Source organism: Lissotriton vulgaris, chromosome 11 (assembly GCF_964263255.1).
Source record: "Lissotriton vulgaris chromosome 11, aLisVul1.2, whole genome shotgun sequence".
Classification (NCBI taxonomy): Eukaryota; Metazoa; Chordata; class Amphibia; order Caudata; family Salamandridae; genus Lissotriton; species Lissotriton vulgaris.
The window spans coordinates 92681476-92705022 of record NC_141699.1 but is presented as its reverse complement, the minus strand read 5'-3'; the positions used below and the strand labels follow the sequence as shown (position 1 = coordinate 92705022).

Here is a 23547-nt window from a genome sequence, read left to right as displayed (position 1 = left end):
AGACATCCTGACACTGCAGAGATGGAGGGCTGCTGTCCCTCGCAGCCTCTACCCCATGCATGTGCAGTCATTCGGAGGGATGAACTAGCTGAATCCCGCATCCTTATTAATAATGGGATATCTAGGTGGTCCCCACCGAATGCTGTTTTTGCACAGTGATGAATCTATACATCCATCACCTCGCAAACACAATCATGGACCACACCGCAGATGCTGTGCGCACATCACAGGTGTGATGTGACCCAAGGTTAGTGGAGCGGCCCCTTGGAGCCCTGTTGGTTCTTCCCCAACTGCAGCTGACAGAAAGATGGGTCTCTTTTTGCGAATCCCTGACAGTGCGCGGGCAAGTTGAGAAGTGTCAGCTCGAGACTTACCTCCATGTGAGGGAAGAGGAAGCCGATGATGTAGAGTAGCGTCCAGTTCAGCGAGCTGATGACCATGAAGGTGCTGGCTCTGGCCTCCTGGCTGAGGATCTCAAGGCAGACCACGATGACGACTCCCGCTGCAGGGAAGCAGAGGCCAGGTGAGCCCGAGAGGATGCACAAGGACACCACATTTCTTATGCATAGTGCTTATATTTAAACATACAGATCCGTAGGCTAAACTCGCTGTGCTACTCTATGACATAAAACTGTACCCATCGAGCAGCTGAATTGTGCGACATGTTCTAAGAGAGAGTTGAAGTATTGGTGACACATACAAAAGCGCGCACATGTGCACCAAACATGTGTGCACGCATACACCACAGACACACATCACGCACGCACACATCACACACAAGATGGCGTTCCAGTGGGACTTGGCAGGACCGTGAAGCTTTGCATGCTTTAACACTGTATGAATCCGGCTGGCATCAGGGGGATATGGAATGTGTATAAGATGTGCACGTCACTTCTGGGGCACAATAAGGACACTGGAATGGCAGTGGGTGCCTTACATTCTGGCGAAACATAGATACTGGCATGGTGCTCAGTGAAATTCAAACTGGGGGCAATGTCGAAACAAGCAGGACTAAGGGCCATATGTAAGAAAGGATTTAGCATTTCGTAACGGACAGAACGACCATTTTGGACTGTTAAGAACTGAAAAATTGCATTTTCATATGTACAAAGGCAGATAGGGAATCTCAAAATGTGATTCTACCAGGTAGAAATCACATTTTGTGGTTCCCTAAATAGGAAACCGCAAATATGGATTTCCTATTTGAAATTTCCTAAGCACATGTACAAAGCATTGAGGTAATGCTATTACCATCGGCTTTAAGTTGATGGTAACCTTGTGTAATTTAAAAAAAAATGCAACCAAAAAAGATTTTTTAAAGTGCCATGCCCTTGGGGCATTAGTGCACTTTACATGCCTAGCACTTTATTTTGAGGTGCATCAGGGGAGGCCTTAAGTCCATAGGCATCCTTGGTTTTGCATTTCCTAATTTGTGATTTCCTATTAAGAAACCGCAAAATTGCAAATGCAAAAAAATTATTACCTATGGGCCTGATCCTAGGAATGAATGGTTTAGCATTTCCTAAATAGTGATTTTTTAATAGCGGTTCCTACTTTGTAGAAATCGCTATTAGGAAATTAATTTTTTTGTACATTCCATTTCCTAAATAATGATTTCTTGGGATTCACTATTTAGAAAATGCAAAATAGAAATTTCGTACATATGGACCTATGTGTGGATTGCCTATCTCTGCAATCTTTACATTGCTATACACATTCAAAGCAATGTGAACGCTACCATCCATTTACCTACTGAGGAAATATTGACACTGTCATGATAATGTGTGCATAACATACTGGGACAATATGGAACAAGCACAGCAATTTGAGCTGTATATACCAGGGCAATGAGTCTATTATTACTGATCAAGGCCTTACTCCTAGTCCTACAGCCTCGCCTTCCTTCTTAACATCTGAGGCCCCCGCATTTCTCCTACCCAGCCCATAAAAACTCAGCCCAACACCACCTCCTCCTGTATGTAAACAAGCTGAACTAGCACTAAATTAAGTCGCGCCGGGAGGGTGGGAGGGTCCTAGAAGCAAGGCCAGGGAGTAGGACTAGGAGTAATGCCATTATCAGTAGTAATGGACGCATTACCTCCCATCCCATCCCTCCCTCGCCTTCCTTCTTAACATGTGAGGACATAGCAAGCAAAAAACAAACAGAGACGGACAGCTGAGTGATAAAGAACACCAATTTAATAAAGTGACCCAATCACAGTACAACAAAACGTCCATTCCCTCATAGAGGACAAGACCCTGAGGACCAGAACAATATCCAAATGTTCCAGACCAGCAATCAGATAGTGACATACAAACGTGGAAGGGAAAGACCAGGTCCAGCCCCACACATTTTTACCACAGAGATTCCCTGCAATTTAGCAACCGTAGCAGCCATACTGTGAGCTGAACGGCCCTAAACTCCCATACGAAGATCCACCCCTCTAAGCTTGTTAGCCAACAAGACCGTAGCCCGAATCCAACGACTCAACGTAGCAGTGGAAGGCTTCAAACCCTTCTTAACAGGACCAGAACCACCCGGTCCAAAAGGAACTTGCAAAAAGGATAATTACAGGTCAAAGCCCCGAACATACCCAAGCTTCGAGCTGAAGTGATGGCAGCCAGAAGACAAGTTTTAAAAGTCAAGGGCTTCAACTCAAGACCCTCAAGGGTCTCAAAAGGAGGACCATACAGGATATCCAAGACATGCTGCAGATTCCAAGAATGAAAAGAACAGACAGAGGAAAAAGGTTCAACAGACCATGAAAAAATTGTGGCATCAGGCCCCCTTTGTCGTGCGAATTACACCACGAGCCATGAAAAGCCTGAAAGGCAGCCCACTGCACCAGCAGAGAAGCCACTGATGGAGCGAGATATTGAATGAGATTTTGTTCAAACTCGAAAAGTTAAACTTCCATAATAAGTATAACAGTACTAATAGCATGTGTTGAAATAAATAATCAACTTAGTTTTAAAGTTGCAGACACTACACGCGGGACTAATGTGCTTCTCTGTTGCATTTGCAAGTACATGGAAAAATAATAAACTAACCTTGTCTATTGTTTTTGTTAGTATTAAATGCAGCTGTTTAATTAATGGCATGTTCTATATTATTTATGTGCCATATGTTTTGTCGTGTCTTTTCTGTGGCAAAAGCTCATGGAGGATCCTTATGGTCTGAAAGAAGAAGGTTATTATGAAGCTGCTTTTTGTGCTTTGGCTAGCTAACATAATTAACCCGGTTAATAATTAGAAAAGGGGGTGGGTAACAGAATGGGTCTCAATTCTCTAATTAATTACTGTCTTGTGTTTGTTTAAATACTAGTTTCCTGAGAGGCCTTTTGGGCCTATAAAAGATGGCGCTTATGAAACCTGTCCAGAGAGGTGCCTTGCACACACGAGAAGTGGAAAGTTTTACCATGTTGACAGAAATTACTGTGTAATAAAAGACGTGCATATTGTGCACATGGAGTTATGTCCAAGGACAGGAAGAGGCAGGATTGCCAATGTAAGGAAGCTGAGAATTGTAACTTGAATGAACTCAATTTTGAAACATTCTCGAGGAAGGGAAATATTACGAACAATAGGGCTAAAGAAGAGCCCGTTCTTGGTTTGAAAGTGGTGAATGGTCTGACATAAGTCAGCCAATGAGAACTCTGATGGTAACTAAAAAAACACTTTTTAAGAAGATTAGCTAGTTAGAAAGGTATAAAATCTGGCCCTTCAGGCAGGAGGGGGCTCTTGCTTCCCGATTCCTGAATGAACTTCTGATGCTGATGAACTTCTGGTGCACGTAAGGACAGCAGTCTTTATTAATTATTCTTTAGGTGGAGAGAGTTTTAGTCAGGGAAATAGAATTTAGGGAATGGAAACAATTATTTTGCTTTAATTCATGCTGATTGATTTACCTTTAAAAATGTCAGACTAATGAGCCTTTCCGTGAATGACGCTTCCTATTTGCTAATAAAATAATGATTTCTGAATAAAAATGTTCTTTCTTTGAAAAAAATAAAGTTAATAAAATTAGATTTTTGAAATGACAAGCTGGTCTTGTTTATTCATGGTCTAGTTATCATTATTAGATCCATTCGCCTTAGTGACTTAATTAAATGTTGTATGATTTAAAACCATTGCAAGAAATAATAAACTGCAGTTGTATTTTTGTAAATAGTTTATGAACAGAGTGTTTAATTAGGTCACATGATTCAGTCGCTCAAAATTGTCTCTTCAGTTTATGGGCCTTAGTAGTGATTCATGATTAATGGTGAATACGGTGAAGATGGGCAGTGTTATTGATACAGTTGGCTCATATGACTTGGTAGGCTCGAACCTGATTGGCTTATTCGGAAATTCAGTAATTCTATTGGCTGAACAGAGTAGTGACGTAGCTAAATCTGATTGGCTTGTTGGTGAGTTTCGCGCACGGATTGGCTAGAGTAGCGGAACAAGAAGAAAATATTTACGATCTTTTTCGTAGTTAACAGAATTGTTTAAAATTATTACATGTACGAGGAAAACAAGCCTTCATGGTTTCAGAAATTAAAAAATATTTTCAAAAGTGACAAGAAAATTGAAACGCAAGGTGGAAAATTACTTCATAAGTATAAAACACCTGCAGCTTGGAAGGTGAATTTGGTTATCATACTTGCCTTTGGATGGAAAATTGGATGGAATATACCAAAGATGATGGTGTAATGGCATGGCCAGAAGATGGGTCATTTAACATTAAGGTGTTGCAAAATTTGAGACAAAAAATTATGTCTCTCGTACCAAAACCCAGACCTACACAATTTGAGGCTTTAGCTGAATGGGAGAATGAGATGTTTGAATTAGAATGAGAAAACGGAGTTGTAACAGGAGGCACTAAATTAGACATTAATCGAGAAACTCATGAAGATAGAATGCGTCGTTGGAGACAAGCCGATATGTGTAATGGTTTGTACTCAGCAAGATTTGGTGAGGAAATAAGTCAAAAGAATTCTGCAAAGAAAAATAATATTGCTGAAGATGGTGAAGTAGAAGATCCAGTTTTAGAAGAAATTTACATTACAAAGACAAAACACCCGCCACCTTATCAACCAGTTTGTTCATGGTCTACCCCGAGAATTCCTCAAGGAACTTCTCCAAGTGCTCCTCTTAGAGAAATTAATGATGAGTCTTCACATAGATTAAATCAGAATAATGCAAAGATTCCTGAAAGAGTAGAAACAAGAACTAATTCTAGCACATCTGGAGAAGGTAGAAATTATGCTGAAACTCCAGTTCAGAGAACTGAAATCCCAAGAAATATAAAGAGAACGGAAAGACCTGAAGATATACCAGATATTTCAGAATATTTAAGATCAAAAGAAGAAATAATACAGCAGTTAACTAAAGGCATGGAAGCAGTAACGGTACCAGTAACTACTTGACCTGTTGTTCCAGTTTTTGATCAAAAAGAAATCAGACATTCAGCCCTGACTGTGCCTTTAAATGCAGAAATTCAGAGAGTAGCTGAAAATTTTGATTCAGATTTATCAGAAATTCACCAAGAGAAAAAGATGCCAGACTTAACTTTTAATCAAAGTTTTTCAAATGATCAAACTCCATCTGTTGCAGGTTCTGATTCTGGATCTCCAGAAAAGAGCATAAGTAAAATAGATTTAACACGGACTCCACAGCACCCAGAATGTAAATTACTTGATGTTGCAAATTGAAAGCGGATTTAGAGGAATTAATCATTGGCACAATTGAGGATGATGAATTGTTGTTCATTTGCAAAAGCATACAATGGAAAATGAAAACCAAATATGATCAGTTAGAAGAAATGGCTGCTGAGCTAGAAATAGATCATATTAGACAGAAAATTTAGCAGAAACATTACAGAGTGGATTTCTCTGAAAAAGATATTGAAAACATGAATACCACAGGAAGGATAACTCATATAAAAGATTAATAGTTTTTCTAAAAAGATTAGGTGAATTAAGCAAATGGAGAGTGAAATGGACAAAGAAAAGAGAGGAAGACAAAAGAGAAAGAGGGGAAATTGTAACTGAGTTTCCCATGAGGGAAATAGCTGGCGGAGGGTATGTTCATGTTCCATGGACAAGGCAGGACATTTTGCTGTTTACAAATGATTTTCCCAGACTGAGAGAAAAACCTGTGGAATGGTATTGACAAGTAGAGAGATTTGTTAAGGTCTCAAAAGTTCTGTGGATTGATCTTGATGGATTCTTTGACATTGTTCCTTCAGATCTTTGGACAGAATGTAAAATTTCTATAGATTGGCCCAAAGAAGAACCTGCCCGAGAAAAAGTAACAGGTGCTCCTTCACCTGATGTTATAAATCTGTATGATAAAGGGATTGTGTGGTTGAAAAACAAGATTCCCCCAAAAGAAGTAGATTGGGTTAAAATTGACAGAACAAATCAGGAGCCAAAAGAGTCAGTGCATTCCTTCTATGAAAGACTTCTGCTGGTATTTAAACAATACAGTGGCTACGAGAAGCTGAGTGAGAAAGATATGAGCCATTTTATATACAGATTTGTATATGGCTTGAAACATGAAATTGGTGAGATGATCAGATCAGGAATAGTTGGTTGGCCATCACTCTCAGTTGATGACATCCTGAGAAAAGCAAAATACTGCAGTGATGAGATAGATGCTAAACAGAAAAAGTTAAAAGAAAAAGCAATGTGGGCACAGGTAAAAGTGGCTGAACAACAAATTGCAACTTTGGAAAATAAAAATGTTAGCCAGAATCAAGGGAAATTTAAGGGTAATTTTAATAAGTCAAAATTAACGGGGTATATTGAAGAACTTAAGCAGAAACTCCTATGTTTTAATTGCGGCGAAATTGGACACTGGACGGGTGAGTGTAAAAATCCGCCCAGAAATTTCAAAAATACATCAATAAATCCACAGATGCAGAATTAGATAAATCAGCAGCAACAGCTACAGTGATAGTTAAACAAAATAAATCAGCAACAACAGCTACAGCGACAGTTAGTGAATCAGCAGAGTCAGATTCCACAGCCGCCATTTTCCAAATTGTGTTAATGCACAGAGATACAATTCTGAAACAGGATTCTGCGGAGGTGAACAGGTAAACAGATCACCAAGAGTAAATGTGTCGAATGATTCTCAACAATATTGGTTGAAAGAAAATGATGGGAGTGAGCCTGATGATTACTTATGACGGTGCCTGGGAGAGGAGGGAGAGTGTGTGCTTGGAGCCACTCTTGAGGTAGATCAGTATGGTCCATTTGTAAATGGTAAAGTGAATGATGTAAAAATCACTTTTCTTGTGGACACAGGTGCTACCCGTTCTACTGTACAGTGGAAATAGAAAACCTGCCTCTCTCTGGTGACACCATCCAAGTAGTTGGCGTAGCTAATCAACAAATTAAAGCAGATTTAACAGAACCAGTTAAAGTCAAAATTGGCAAATTTAAAGACAAACACAGATTTGTAGTCTGTGATAGCAGTCCTGTAAACTTGCTAGGAAGGGACATCCTTTGTAAAATGAACTGCAAAATATATTGTTCACCTGATGGTATTGAGCTTCAAACTCCAGAAGAGGAGGATGGCCTTTATAAATTAACAATGTTAATGGTTGAAGCAGAAGAAAGTAAAATATGTCCTGATTTTGACAAAAAAGATTTACCTGAAGAATTAAAAGAAACAGTCAATGCTAAAATTTGGGATTTATCAGGAGACGAAATGGGTTTAATGAAACATGTAGACCCAGTTAAAATAACAGTGAGACACGGAGCAAATTATCCAAACATTCCTCAGTATAAAATAAAAGCAGAAGTTATTGAAGGTGTCATACCTGTAATTGAAAAATTCATAAAGCAAGGTGTTCTAAAGAAATTGAGAACAGCCCATGTAATTCACCAATTATGGAAATCAAAAAGCCAAACAGAACTTTCAGAATTGTTCAGGACCTGAGAAAGGTTAACCAAATAGTTGTTCCATGTTGTCCAGTCGTACCAAACCCAGTGGTAATTCTTTATCAGATTCCACATGATGCAGAATGGTATACAGTTATAGATCTTTGCAATGCATTCTTTACTGTTCCATTGCATCCAGAGAGCCAACACATTGTTGCATTCAGATTCCAAGAGCGTATCTTAGCATGGTGTCGTATCCCTCAGGGGTATACAGAAAGCCCATCTATTTTTAATCAATTGCTAAAGAAATCCCTGGAAAATCTAGATTTGCCTGGTAAATCGGCATTAGTGCAATACATTGAAGATCTCCTTGTTGCTGCAAAAACACGAGACAACTGTGTGATAGATACCATTACTCTTTTGAATCATTTGGCAGATGAGGGACATAAGGTGTCACCTGCAAAATTACAGTTTTGTAAACAGGAAGTAAAATATCTTGGTCACAGGATTGCAAAAGGAATTAGACAAGTGACAATTGAAAGAATAAAAATGATTCAAGCAATGCAACCTCCAAAAACACAGAGACAGGTGAGAATGTTTCTAGGAATGGTAGGTTATTGTCGTCAGTGGATTAGTGGATTTTCGGTACTTGCGAAACCATTACAGAGACTGACCAAAGCAGACATAAAAGACCCGATTACCTTAACAGAAACTGAGTTAGAGGCATTTGAGCAGTTAAAAAGAAGTTTGTGTGAAGCTCCAGCATTGGGAATGCCGGATTATGAGAAAGAATTTGAGCTGTATTGCAGTAAAGGGAAGGATGTGCATTATCAGTTTTGATTCAGAGACAAGGGAAACTGAGAAAGCCAATTGCATACTTCTCAGCAGTTCTTGACCCTGTTGCAAAAGAATTGCCAGGTTCCATAAAAGCAGTGGCTGCAACCAGTGTGAGTCTGGAGCAAAGTGAAGGGATAATAATGGGGGTTCCTGTAAAAGTATATGTTCACCATTCAGTTGATATTCTTCTTACCAGAAGCAAGACTCAGCATTTAACGAGTAAAAGATTAACAAAATATGAAAAAGTTATTCTGGAATCAGATAACGTGTCTATTGCAAGATGTGTGAATTTAAATCCTTCCACATTGTTGCCTGATGGTACAGTGACAGAAATCAGAAATGAGAATGGCAATGACCATGAATGCCTGGATGTTTTAGAATATTGCACCAATCCTAGACAGGACATAAAAGATGTTCTGTTGCCTGAGTCTGATTATGTTTACTTTGTTGATGGCTCATGCTTGAGGACGGAACAAGGCGTTCTGAGTGCAGCATATTCTGTCTGTACAGTTTCAGATATGGTTGAAGCTTCTTGTCTTAAAAGAATTCCTTCAGCTCAGATAGCAGAATTGATTGCTTTAATTCATGCATGTGAAAAAGTAACCGGATTGAAAATTACCATAGTGACTGATAGTATGGTGTAGTCCATGACTACGGCCAGCTCTGGTCTCAAAGAGGTTATTTGACCTCTGCGGGAACTCCTATCAGAAATGCAAATTTGATCAAAAGGTTGATTGATGGCATCCAGCTGCCAGAGAAAATTGCTGTAGTAAAATGTACAGCACACCAAAAAAGAAATGATTATATGACTAAGGGTAATGCATATGCTGACGAAATTGCGAAGTTTTGCGTGAAAAATAATATGTCCATTAATCGGGAGAAAAACAATGAACATGTTTTGAACTCACTTATGCTAACATCTGCAGTTGAGACATGGCAAGGAGTTGAAGATTTGCAAGATGAGGCAGATGATGAGGAAGAAGACACATGGTTAAAAGCAGGTTGCAGACAGAGAGAGGAAGATGGCATTTGGGTTTACAAAGATGACAGACAGGTAATGCCAAACTGCATGATTGCTGACATGGCCCAAATGTATCATGGTCCATGACATTTAGGCAGAGACTCAATGATTAGGTTGTTTAGGCAAACATGGTTTAATCCAAAATTCAGAATTATTGCAGACTCCTTTTGCCAGAGATGCTTGATTTGCCAGCAGTTAAATCCAAACAGGAAGACAGTTGTAAGCTTGGGAACCATAGGGCGGGAGGGTGGTCCTTTCACCAGGTTGCAAATGGATTTCATTGATAGGCCTCCACACAATAGATTGAGATATGTCCTAGTGATTATCTGTCTGTTTTCAAGATGGGTGGAAGCATTTCCGACTCGCCATAATGTTTCAGTTACTGTGGCAAAATTGCTTCTGAGGGAGATCATACCTAGGTATGGATTTTCAGTGACGGTCGAGACTGATCGCGGCACACATTTTGAAAACAGATTGTTACAGATGATTTGTGAGGCACTTGGTATAAAACAAAAGCTGCTCGGTGCTTACAGACCAGAAGCGTCAGGTTTTGTTGAGCAAGTCAATGTTACAATCAAGAATAGGCTTGCTAAAATGTGCTGGGCTACAGGAATGAGGTGGACTGATGCACTTCCACTTGTCTTAATGTCTTTGAGAAGTACTCCAGATAGAAAGACTGGTCTAAGCCCTCATGAAATATTGATGGGCAGAGTAATGAGACAAGCATTTGTTCCAGTAGATAAAGTGCTTAGCATTAATGAAAGTGCAATTATGGACTACCAGTGGTACACTGGTTAGAGGAGGCAGACCTGGAAGCAGAGGTCAGCCTGGGACCAGGGTTCAATTCCCGGCTCGGCGGGGTCTTGAGTCCTAAAATGTCCGTGGACTGTACAATTCTCGCTCCGGTGCCTACTCGATTCACAGGTTCACACTCTGCAACTCTGGGCAATAGCTTGCTTAATCTCCACAACGGCCCCTCGCGGCGGGATGCCTGGCTTTCACCTTGCGGATACCCTGCCGGGGTTATCTCACAGGGGAATACCAGGACGGGTTCCCTAAGCAAGCGGTTAGAAACCGGTTGGTGATGTTCGCGATATAAATTCCTGTACATTCACATTTACATTTACTATTGTAAACAATTGCTGATGTAGTGACTTCTGTGTTCCATCAGGTAGGAACTGAAGTACTTACAAGAGAAAAAGAACAGGCTCATGATCTTTTGCCAGGAGACTGGGTGAGGACAAAGGTTCATCGAAGAAGAAATTGTCTAGTACCTAGATCGCAGAAAGCAAGACAGGTGATTCTTGTCACAACAAATGCAGTAAAGTGTAAACGTCTGAAAAGGTGGATTCATGCGAGTCATACCATTCGAGTACCACCACCTGGGAATCCTGACGAAGAAAGTGACACAACAACTGATTCAGATTCTGAAGAAGAACCTGAAAGAAATCCAGATACTGAAGATCGACAAGAAAGTCGACATCTAGAAAGATTCAAATGCAAATGAGGCATTGAATGAAAAAGATTTGGAAATTTTGGTAGTAGATTCTGAAAATGATGAGGATCTGCTAGTAAAAGAAGCAGAAAAAGAGTCTGAAGTGAATCAAGATCAGTAGAGTATTGAAAAGCAGATTGGAAGCTCTGGAAGAAGGGACGAAAATTCTGAAACTGGTGGATTGGAAGTAATTCAAGAAGAAGAAGAAGACGAATTACCGAGTACCAGCTATAAGGATGATGTTCCTAACAGAGTGAAGCTGCCGAGTAAAGAAGTACCTGAAACTAGAATTCAGATCTCAAAAAGTGAAAGTGATGAAAGTGATAAAGAATCTGAAATAAGAGAATTTAGGAAAAGAGCGTGGAAAGCTGAGTGCAATCAAACTGAGCCAAAGAAGAAACTCTCAAGAAAAGGAGATAATTGGCCAAATGAAAATGAGGGCCTGAAATTCAAATTAGTGAATAAATCTAAAGAACAAGTGGACGAGATTTCAAGTCAGAAAAGTGATTTAGAAAAGAAAAATCAAGCAGGAAAGAAAATAGAAGTGATTAGCAGTAGAGCAAAGAGAGTGTTAAAACCTAATCAGAAGTATAAGTCTCCTGAATGGACCTATATAATTATCCCACCAGTGGTGGAAGTGAGCAGTAGTAGTCAAGAAGAGATAGATGACACTAGTGACATTGATTGAGCTTGTTTTCACTTCAGGTTAAAACTATAGGTGACATAAGGTCGAAGAAAATGTGTTAGGTGACACAAGGTCGAAGAAATTGTGTTAGCTGGAAAAACACATTGATGTAAGACGTAAGGTCGAAGAAAAGCTGTTAGAGGATTCTTTAAAAAAAAAAAAAATTAGGGGGATGTATTTAGTGATTTTTAAATTTTTGTTTTTGTTTTTTCTGAAAGGCTCTCTTCCAAGTAAAAGATGCCTAATTCTAACAATAATTCGAGATGCTCTATGACACTAGTGACATTGATTGAGCTTGTTTTCACTTCAGGTTAAAACTATAGGTGACATAAGGTCGAAGAAAATGTGTTAGGTGACACAAGGTCGAAGAAATTGTGTTAGCTGGAAAAACACATTGATGTAAGACGTAAGGTCGAAGAAAAGCTGTTAGAGGATTCTTTAAAAAAAAAAAAATTAGGGGATTTATTTAGTGATTTTTTAAATTTTTGTTTTTGTTTTTTCTGAAAGGCTCTCTTCCAAGTAAAAGATGCCTAATTCTAACAATAATTCGAGATGCTCTATTTTAAAAAGATGTTGCAAAATGTCTTCTACTTGTGGGATTCTAATAATTTTGGTTTGGTTAATTTTAGCTGTCATTTCCCCTTTTGGAATTGACAAGGAGATGTACAAAGTTAATATGACTAGTAAAGTTGAGTCTAAACAAGTTATTCATGATGTAGTGGGTAAGACTAATAGAATCATTGAGCACAAACCAGAGATCCACAAAGATAGATCTGTTGGTGATTTTTATAGTAATACCTTTTCTAGACTTTTATCTGAATATGTTAAGGTGATGAATGTGAAAGACTGCTAAATCTGTGTGAAACTTCCTGCTTCTGGTTCGGAAGGGGTTACATATAATATGCTTCCCTTCACTTATGGTATTACTTGTAGTGTAATAGCTAGTTTGTTTTATAAAACTGGACGTCTGGAGTATTATTACTCAGACTATGATGAGATTTTTGCAAATTTAAAGATTGACAATAGTTTAAATAAACTAAAACATGCTAAGCAGATGAGGGAATTTTTCATAGTGACTAATGAACTGACATATGAATACGCTTTTAGAAACAATTTAACATGTAAATTGAGAACAGAAGAAAAGTCTCTCTTAAGCATGGTTGAGGAGAGAAGAGCGATCTATAAAAGGAATGAGATGCTGAAACAAACTAAATCTAAGTTTTGGCAGAATGAGGATGAAAAGCTTTAATGGCAGAAATGAATACACATAGATAAAGCTGCTAGTGGAAAGCTGTGCATAAGGAGAGATAACACTCAATTTGATAATTATAATTACTTTGTGGGAGCTAGTCAATGTGAAGATACCTATCGTATCCTAGGAGGGTGGAGATTTAAAGGTGGAAAAGATCCAAATTTTCCTGGAATTTATTTTCTTTGTGGGAATAAAGCTTTCTTCAGTCTTCCTGACCACTGGTACGGGACATGCTATATTGGTTTAGTTTTTCCAAAGATTTTTCACATAGATAGAAATTCAGAAGGCTCATTTGAAATTGGCAAACACCTGAATAGGTACAAGAGGGAAAGTTTTTCAGAAATTCTGGGAGATATATTTGGTGCAATTATACCTATGGTGGGAATAACCCTGAATGCAAATAAAATCCGAAAAGTGTCTACAATTGTGGACAGATTGTCAACAGATACTGCAAGTGGTTTCCAATTAGTTGATACTGAAATTATTGCTATGCGCTCAATGGTTATGCAGAACCGTCTTGCTCTAGACATTCTGCTAGCACAAGAGGGAGGAGTTTGTGGAATTTTACATGTCCAGCATTGCTGCACTTATATCACAGATAAGAGCCAGAACATAGAGATGTTTATCAGAAATATTACAGAATTACATTCAGAGATAGAACCCCTAGAAGAAGATAATTTTTCAGAACTCTTGAGCAAAAGATTTGCAGCAATCAGAAATTGGTTTCATGAGATTGGTAGTTTAATCATTGGTAAAATACTTTATCCTGTAATAGTTATAGTTATAGGGACACTTTTGCTTAATTTAGTTGCATGATACATAAGAGAAAGAAATATGTGAAGGAAAAGAAAAGAATTTATAAGCTCAGAGAAGAACATGATAAGGAGATAGAACTGGAAGAGATGCGTAGAGCTCAATATGAGAGTTTCAGACAGACTGCTGAATAAAAGTTTTAGAAATACTAATACAGTGAATGTTCAAAACATGGTCAATATAGATAAAAAATTTCCTGAAAAAGTTTGGGTGTGGTTTGGTGATTATGAAATCACCAGATGAGGGAGTTGATGGAGCGAGATATTGAATGAGATTTTGTTCAAACTGGCAAAGTTAAACTTCCATAATAAGTATAACAGTACTAATAGCATGTGTTGAAATAAATAATCAACTTAGTTTTAAAATTGCAGTCACTACACGTGGGACTAATGTGCTTCTCTGTTGCATTTGCAAGTACGTGGAAAAATAATAAACTAACCTTGTCTATTGTTTTTGTTAGTATTAAATGCGGCTGTTTAATTAATGGCATGTGCTATATTATTTATGTATTTTTGTTAATAGTTTATGAATAGAGTGTTTAATTAGGTCACATGATTCAGTCGCTCAAAACTGTCTCTTCAGTTTATGGGCCTTAGTAGTGATCCATGATGAATGGTGAGTATTGTGAAGATGGGTAGTGTTATTGAGATAGTTTTTCATTAGGAGCGCTGGATCACCACCGTGGGATTAAAAAGAAGTCAGCCACTGTGGGATTAATCTCTGTAGCAGCACACCAGGCCGAAAAGGCCTGCCAATGTCTAGAATAAGAGAGAAGTGTAGAGGACCTACAAGAAGCGTGTAATGTAACAGCCAAATGGTCAGGCACCCGCAACCCATCTAAGCCTCACCGTTCAACCACTAGGCCGTCAAGTGTAACTTCCTCAAGGTGCCCCGGGGAAGAGCTGGAAAATCCAGTGGAGATCGAACCACAGGAAGGACTCACTCCCGGTCCCAAGACATTGGAGCCAGAAGAGGAAACCAATTCGCCCGAGGCCAACGGGGTGCAATTAACACACCTGAGCATGGTCCCGCCGGACCCGAACCAGAAAGGCCCAGGGCAGCAGAAATGGAGGGAAGGCAGACAGAAGATGTTGTGGCCAAAAAGAAGTCAAGTTGTTGACTCCGAGAGCTATGGGACATCAACCTAGAGATGCAGGAAGAAGTTGTCTGCCGAGCACTCTTTTTGGTTTCTTTTTCCCCATAAGAATGCTAAAGCTGAAAAAAGTATTCAGTTATTCAGTGAAAACATGGAAAGAAAAGAATAGCAACATGGACACTGCTTTAAGTAAGAAACATGCATTATAAAAATATAAGGGGAAAACAGTTGCTGCCTGCGGTGTTTGAAATGTCCAACTTAGGTCCAAAAAGAAGAGTTTAGTATAGTCATGGTTGCTCCTAAATACTTTCCTTTATATTCATTAGATGAAAAAACATCATACGCTGGAAATCTGTCACGGATCCTGTCCTGTCCACATATAGAGACGTACGTAGTATGGCTGAGATACCCGCCACCCCCTCTCAACACAATCCCCAAAGGAGGGAAACCTGAAACAGTTCTTGAAGTTTTTGGAAGAGGGAGGGAGTGACCCTCCCCGGCCGTATTTATTAAAACAAAAAATTAAAACATTAAACAGTTTCATATTAATGTACAATTTCATTACCACATTGCGATGTTTGGCTAACCTTAACAGATTCTCTAATACAGAGGTTCTCCTAGCCGAACTAGCAACCTACAAAACATTTTCCTGAAATTTTGAAATTGTACATCCTAACGTTTAAGGGCCAACGGCAAGGTCGTAACCGGTGTCAAGATCCCTAACCAGAAATACCCCCCCCCCACTTGGGAGGGGCGACAGCACTGAGGCGTACCTCAAGTGCAACTACCAATTTCCCTTGACTTGACGGGGGCACCAATAAACTCGACGCCACTTAAAGGTCGTTCGAGGACTCGTGTGAGTTATCTAGAAGGTAGCGTAGACCTCCCCCAAACCCCACACAACTTACCACATCTGCCGTCGCAGACGTCACTGGCCCCCGGGAAATTACCCAGGAGGGGGCTGTAACCCCTCCTACACAGGAAGGGGCCTTGACCGCCTTTCCTTTTCTTCCGGCGACCCATCCTTAGAAGGGACCGCCTCCCCGTTGAGGGGCCAAAGGCCACCTCTCCCGAGCGCTCCCATCCGTGTTGGGTGACGCCCACTCATAGGGATCTTCCAATTAGTGCTCACCGATCATGACCTTACCGCCCGACCAAAATAAATACGACAATGCTAACTAAACCAACAATACATTGGCCACTTTGACCGAAAAAAGCATGCTTATCAATGGACACTAAATCCGAATTCCTTTAATCACAAAAAATACATAAAATCGACCAACTTTATTACACACTCAACATCAACACGATAATACCACAACCTGTAAACGAAATAGAATTATCGATCCATTTATATTACAACAACTGGCTGTCTTCAGGGGCTGGTGGGTGGGTCAAAATTGGCTCTTCGTTCCGTCTCGAGCTCACGTGCAGCGAGGAGGTGCAGCTTCGGAGCACAGGAACAAGAGGATGCCTTCTGGTCTTGCGTCCCTTTTTATCCGTCTTCAGGGCGGGCGTAAACCCGCCCCTGCCTGCCCCGAGGGCGTGGCCAGCCGCGTCAGTGTCTAGGCCAGCCCACTCTAGGGCGGGAAAAAGCGCGCCCCGGCTACGCCGCTTCGGGCATACCAGCCGAGACGCGCCTCCCGCCCAAAATGGCTTCCCGGGGGGATCGAGGTACTCTGCCATACGTTCGGGGGGACCGAGTGGTCGCCCCTTTCCATATGGCTGAGATACCCGCCACCCCCTCTCAACACAATCCCCAAAGGAGGGAAACCGGAAACAGTTCTTGAAGTTTTTGGAAGAGGGAGGGAGTGACCCTCCCCGGCCGTATTTATTAAAACAAAAAATTAAAACATTAAACAGTTTCATATTAATGTACAATTTCATTACCACATTGCGATGTTTGGCTAACCTTAACAGATTCTCTAATACAGAGGTTCTCCTAGCCGAACTAGCAACCTACAAAACATTTTCTTGAAATTTTGAAATTGTACATCCTAACGTTTAAGGGCCAACGGCAAGGTCGTAACCGGTGTCAAGATCCCTAACCAGAAATACCCCCCCCCACTTGGGAGGGGCGACAGCACTGAGGCGTACCTCAAGTGCAACTACCAATTTCCCTTGACTTGACGGGGGCACCAATAAACTCGACGCCACTTAAAGGTCGTTCGAGGACTCGTGTGAGTTATCTAGAAGGTAGCGTAGACCTCCCCCCAAACACCACACAACTTACCACATCTGCCGTCGCAGACGTCACTGGCCCCGGGAAATTACCCAGGAGGGGGCTGTAACCCCTCCTACACAGGAAGGGGCCTTGACCGCCTTTCCTTTTCTTCCGGCGACCCATCCTTAGAAGGGACCGCCTCCCCGTTGAGGGGCCAAAGGCCACCTCTCCCGAGCGCTCCCATCCGTGTTGGGTGACGCCCACTCATAGGGATCTTCCAATTAGTGCTCACCGATCATGACCTTACCGCCACAGGCCGGATAGTTGACCGGCTATCCGGACCCCCCACAAAGGTCCTACCTAAAGGTCATGCTTTAACGTTTTCAACCATGCTAAGAAGTCTCCTATGAGTAACTCATTCCCCACCCGAGACAAATGCACACCATCCCCCAAATACATACTGTCATCATTAATACAGCCATGCGGAATAGAATGCAATGTCCTGGAACGGAACAACCTACTCACTTTGTTATTAAGCTTTCTAACAGACTGATTCAAAGCAGGAATCGAAATAGCCCCCCGCCACACCTTTCGTGGGATCATATGGGACCACGCAATTGTGCACCCCGGAACTCTCCTCGCCAACCAACTTACAGTGGAAAGCATTGCCTCCAGGAGAAGTCGTCTACCGGTGGTGACCAAATCGTTGCCCCCTAAATGTACTATGACTATAGACGGCGGTGACCTCGTCCGCCCTAACAAACCCTCGAAAAATGCTTGAAACTGGTCAATACAGAGACCGCCTCTTCCGTAGAAGGACACCCTGTACCCGTATTCCCCAGCTACGTGAATCATGTCACCTGCTTTGAATACGTCCGCGGCACGTCTCACGTATGAGTGGCCCACGACCCACACCTCCTTTTTCACAGCCGGTGATGTCTGACCGCTGGCCCGGTGTTGGGTCGACTGCATAGTCCGCCCCGCCTCGTAGGCTTGCGCAACTGAAAACCAAACAAAAACAAGAGGCGTGAGTACATCATTACAGCTTCACAACATGTGCAACCGTACATACCTCTTATAACAATTGGAGGACCAACGCCCCACTCGTTTCACTTGTTCAACATTAAGACCCCTGGCTGTAGCTTCCGTAGCAGCCCCTATCCGAAAGGAATGGGTCCCAAACTCGCCCGGGTTCAAGCCCGCAGCGGCAATTGACATTGCAAGCACCCGCTGAAACTGAAATTTCGTCAGTGGGGTGGCGTCCGCGTGTCTCAACAAGGTCCCCCCCCATAATGCCACCCTTCGTGCTAGGTAATCTTCTAAGCACTTTACCGGACACATGGAGGACCCGGGAATCCTGCGTATGATTATGCAGTCACCCATCCCGTCTTGATCGGTCTTGGACCTGACAAAGGAGACAGTCATTGCCTCTCCTCTGATCTGAACGTGTTCTTGGCACAAACCCCCCGCCACATCCTGTTTGTTCCTTGCCACCAGTTCGCTTACCCGCATCGCCCCGTGAAATGCTAGCGTAAAAGCGGCTCGGAACAACACCGCCTCAAACTGAGATGAACATGTGGCAGGGAGTGTAGCCAACAACTGGGCCAACCTATCCAAACCTATCGGGCGCCTCTCATCTACTCTGCGACCCTCAAGGCGTTGCCACCCACGCAGCGCTTTCTGTACAACGAAAGACGCTGTCGGGTCCTGGATACTATGAGCCCTGGCAACAAAGGAAATAGCAGCACGATGCCTCTGGGCCGTAGCCACCGATTTCCCAGCCCTACGTAAGGACATCAGAAAATTCACTACCCATTCCCCATGGCCCCAAAGCCTCTCTCTATCAGTCCCCAAAAAGGCTAAATAGGACCGAAACGCCCCTTCATATGCCTTCCTCGTCCTTGGTGCTAGACTCTCTCCCACGAGGTGACGAAGTTCGGGGCACCGAGAGACCAGAGAGCTTTGGGAAAGGGTGCCGGCTCTGGGTCCGCTGAGGGAAGGAAACCCGAGAAAGCCTGCATATGAAAACGAGACAGTGCATCAGCCGCCTGATTCATTACCCCTGGGACATGTTTTGCTCTGAATAGCACATTCAGCTGCATACACAGTAAAACAATTTCTTTGAGCAGTCTTAAAATCAGTTTACATCGTGCTGCCTGACTATTGATGCACTCGACCACGGTCATATTGTCAGACCAAAATATCACAGAGTGATCTTTGAACCCTTCTGGCCAGGTTCTCAGAGCCACCAAAATGGGGAAAAGTTCCAGGAAAGCAATATTACTTGTCAGACCATTGTCATGCCACCATGTCGGCCACCTTTGTGCCGACCATTTTGTGCCGAAGATGGCACCAAAACCTATGCTACCTGCTGAATCTGTCCATAGCCCCAGCTCTTCAGAGGACACGGCTGGTTTGTTCCAGATGACTCGACCATTAAAGTCCGCCAGAAATGCTAACCAAATACGCACGTCCTGGCGGACCTCAGCCGATAGTCTCGTGCGATGATGGCCCTCCTTTAGGCCGACCATAGCTTGGGCAATTGAACGGGAAAAGGGGCGGGCCATCGGTATAACTCTCAGGGCAAAATTCAACTGTCCCACCAACTGCTGTAATTGATGCAGCGTAACTTTAGATCCATTTAGACAAACTTGCAGCGCTGCCCTGAACTTCCACACTTTGTCAGTTGGCAAACGAAAACAACCCTCTCTGGAGTCTAACTCGATCCCCAGAAACTCGAGGCAAGTCGCAGGACCCACCGTCTTACCTGGTGCCAATGGCACACCAAACTGCTTCATTAACACACAAAATTCGGCCAAGGCCCGGCCACATTCAAGATCCCCGGCTGCCCCAAGGAACAGAAAATCATCAAGGTAATGCATTACATGTTGGAAACCCGTCTTCTTTGTGAAGACCCATTGTAGAAAACTACTGAATTTCTCGAAATAGGCACAAGATATAGAGCACCCCATCGGCATACACCTATCCATGTAATAATAACCTTGAAACATGAAACCCAGGAGACGCTGGTCGTCTGGGTGTACCGGGAGCAACCGGAACGCTGACTTGATATCTGACTTCGCCATCAGCGCCCCGGGCCCCAGGCGATTCAAAATGGCGACGGCCTCATCGAAGGATGCGTACCGCACCGAACATACTTCTGGATCTATTGCATCGTTTACAGAAAAACCACGTGGAGCTGACAAATTATGAATCAGTCGGAACTCACCTGGGTCCTTCTTGGGGACCACCCCTAAAGGAGAACAAACAAAATTTTGTACCGGGGGTACACTAAACGGGCCCGCGACCCGACCTCGAGTAACCTCTTTCCGGATCTTATCCTGAACCACGGTCGTATGCTGCAGGACGGAAAGTTGATTTTTACACTTCTCCACACCCTGAAAGTCCCCTACCGGGATGCGGAAACCATACGAAAATCCGTTCCGCAGCACCCCAGCAGAAGTATGATCCGGGTATTCACTGAGCCAGGGAATCATCGCCAAGGTATCAATCGGGGTAGGTAAAGGCGCCCCTCGGACTACGTTAGACCTGTTTGGCGCCTCCTCTCCCCCCGTTATCACCCGTTTTGGCTCTGCACGTGGACTCAGGATGGGACGACCCGCACCCACTACATTCATGTTTAAATTTACACGATCCCTGGGGCCTGGTACATTTACCTCTGTTGAAATTGAAGCAGAACCCCCTTTTTCCTGTATTGCCGGCAGGTCTCGCGTAATCGTCGGTACCCGTACCTGAACGAAAGGGCGTCCCCACATATTGGCAGGAGGATTCGCCAACATTACTTCCTACCAATGGCATTTTCAACATACCTGTCTCCTTCATTTTATCCCATGTCAAAGAATCATAACAATCCCAGGTTAAGCTTTTATTATGCTCTTTAGCCTTTCTAAAAAGATTATCGTAGCAGAACCAATGGTTACCCTGGTATGATGTCGAGTACCCCATGATTCGTGACTGATAGGTCGGCAACTCGGAAAGCAACTCGGGCCTACGTTCCCCCAAGATCGACGTAAAAATTCCCCATGCATTGCCCCAATTGCCAATATTCTCATTCACTTTAAAGGCGGCCATTTTTGCGCGCCAAACACTCGGATGCATAAGATCTTTCTGACCCTTAACATGCTCCACCTCATAATGATCAACAAGCAACGAGAAGATGTTCACATATTCCCCCGCCCAAATCTTCTCCTTAATTGCCAAAGGCACATGTTGACCCAACCTTTCTCTACGAGAGGGTGCTGACTCATCCCTCGCAATCGGCAATGGCCGCTTACCTGCACCGGACGCTGCATCTGCGGTCGCAATCGTCCCTTGTGGCTTGTCAACTACTGCAGCCGGCGCGGACACCTTGGCTGCATCCCGTTTCTCGCGCAATTGCTTCATCAGCGCCTGGGCCTCGGCAGCCGTGGCGCCCTCACTACTTTCGCCCAACCACGCTGCAAGTTGTGCTGCCAGCTCGGGCGGCATATCCTCATTGGACACCGGGGTGACCACCACAGGAATCGGATTCCCCTCCGCCGGTACTGGGGTTGGCGCTTCGAGCGGGGTACAGGGAACCGGGACGTCTCCCCCAGCTGGCCCCCTCCTTGGCCTCTTGGCTCTTCCTCCTGGAGCTGCTCCAGCCGACGGACGCCCCGGCCCCCCTTCCCCGTCTCTCTCCGCCACCCGCTTCTTCAGCTCAGTCATCTCCTTCATGAGGACCCGAACCATCTGTTCAGTCGTCATTCTCTTCCCGCCTTTCTTGGGCATTTCTCCGACAGAATATCTGTAAGACAAAAGAAAGATTACAACGCTCAAAATTGGCTCTTCGTTCCGTCTCGAGCTCACGTGCAGCGAGGAGGTGCAGCTTCGGAGCACAGGAACAAGAGGATGCCTTCTGGTCTTGCGTCCCTTTTTATCCGTCTTCAGGGCGGGCGTAAACCCGCCCCTGCCTGCCCCAAGGGCGTGGCCAGCCGCGTCAGTGTCTAGGCCAGCCCACTCTAGGGCGGGAAAAAGCGCGCCCCGGCTACGCCGCTTCGGGCATACCAGCCGAGACGCGCCTCCCGCCCAAAATGGCTTCCCGGGGGGATCGAGGTACTCTGCCATACGTTCGGGGGGACCGAGTGGTCGCCCCTTTCCAATATCACTGACTTAAGTTGTATTTTTTGGGCTATTTGGACAAAATATCGAGTTGTAAATATCGTAATGCAGAAATAATATTGTCAAGAATATCATTTTTTCAGGTAAGTGATATTGTTGTTACGAATATTTTTGTTGTAAATACTGTTTTCAATAAAATAGTTGCGAAGATTATCATATTTAAAAATCATTTAACATTTTTTAATTTATATATGCATTTTATGTCAGCATTGTTTGTAGAATTGTTATTGACTGTTTTACATATAGTTTGTAATTTTAAGTGAGTTCGAATTTTTAATTGAATTGTTAATAGTAATTTATAGTGTGATAGCGGGTTGCTTGGTTTGGAGGAAGATTTGGTGGGAAGTTCATTAAGTAATAATTAATGAATAATTAATTGGTAATGCATTATTAATATTATTACATTGATTATTACTTATGTACATTATGTAAAATCGATTTATTATAGTTACATTTTAGTTGCAGGTTGCTATGATTGTAGGTGTAGACAGTGAAAGGTTACTTAAAAAAATAGTAAAAAATTATTAATGTATAATTAAATATTTAATTGATTCATAATTATCTAAACTGTGTAATAATTATATATTTTAGTTATAGCTTAGGTGTGTGGTGTGTGCTGCTTGTTTTATAGGGTTGCAGGGTGGGAAGTTAATTAAGTAATAACTAATGAACATTTAATTGTTAATTATATAAATGTCTATAAATTATATAAATTGTGTTATGTTTATTTATTTTCATTACATTTTAGTTGTGGGCTGCTAGGATTTTAAAGGTATAGGGTGGAAAGTTAGCTAAGTAATGATTACATCAGCATTTTTTTGAATCGAAAATTATGACATTGTTTATGAATTTTGTAAATTGGATAATTGTTTATTTTTTAAATGCTAAGATATTTGTATAAATGAATACTGTTTATATTTAGAGTTTTATGTTTTTTCTAAATTAATAGAGTTATTCAAGTATGCAATGCATTTGAAGTGAAGTAGTTTACCTAATGTTGCTTAGATTGGAGTGGGAATAGAAAAATCCTACACTTCTGAAGTCCAACGGTTTCCCTACTGTTAATTAGACTGGTGTGAGAATAGTACATTTAACTCCTCCAAGGTCCAACACTTTCTCTACTGTCACACAGACTGGTGTGTAAATAGTA

At 42.3% G+C, this 23547-nt stretch overlaps 1 protein-coding gene and 1 long non-coding RNA gene across 7 annotated transcripts in view; one reads left to right on the top strand and one right to left on the bottom strand.

Moving 5' to 3' along the window:
* Positions 1–23547, bottom strand: part of LOC147679019 (solute carrier family 2, facilitated glucose transporter member 11-like) — a 608312-nt gene that overhangs the window by 22289 nt on the left and 562476 nt on the right. For all 6 annotated transcript variants that reach the window (XM_086942755.1, XM_086942758.1, XM_086942754.1 and 3 more), the window contains one exon: positions 375–502. In XM_086942755.1, coding sequence (XP_086798881.1) covers positions 375–502 — 128 coding nt within the window. The remainder of the gene's footprint in view (positions 1–374; positions 503–23547) is intronic.
* The window catches only part of LOC147679022 (uncharacterized), a 258997-nt gene that overhangs the window by 106326 nt on the left and 129124 nt on the right, over positions 1–23547 (top strand). The gene's annotated exons all lie outside the window — the stretch shown is intronic.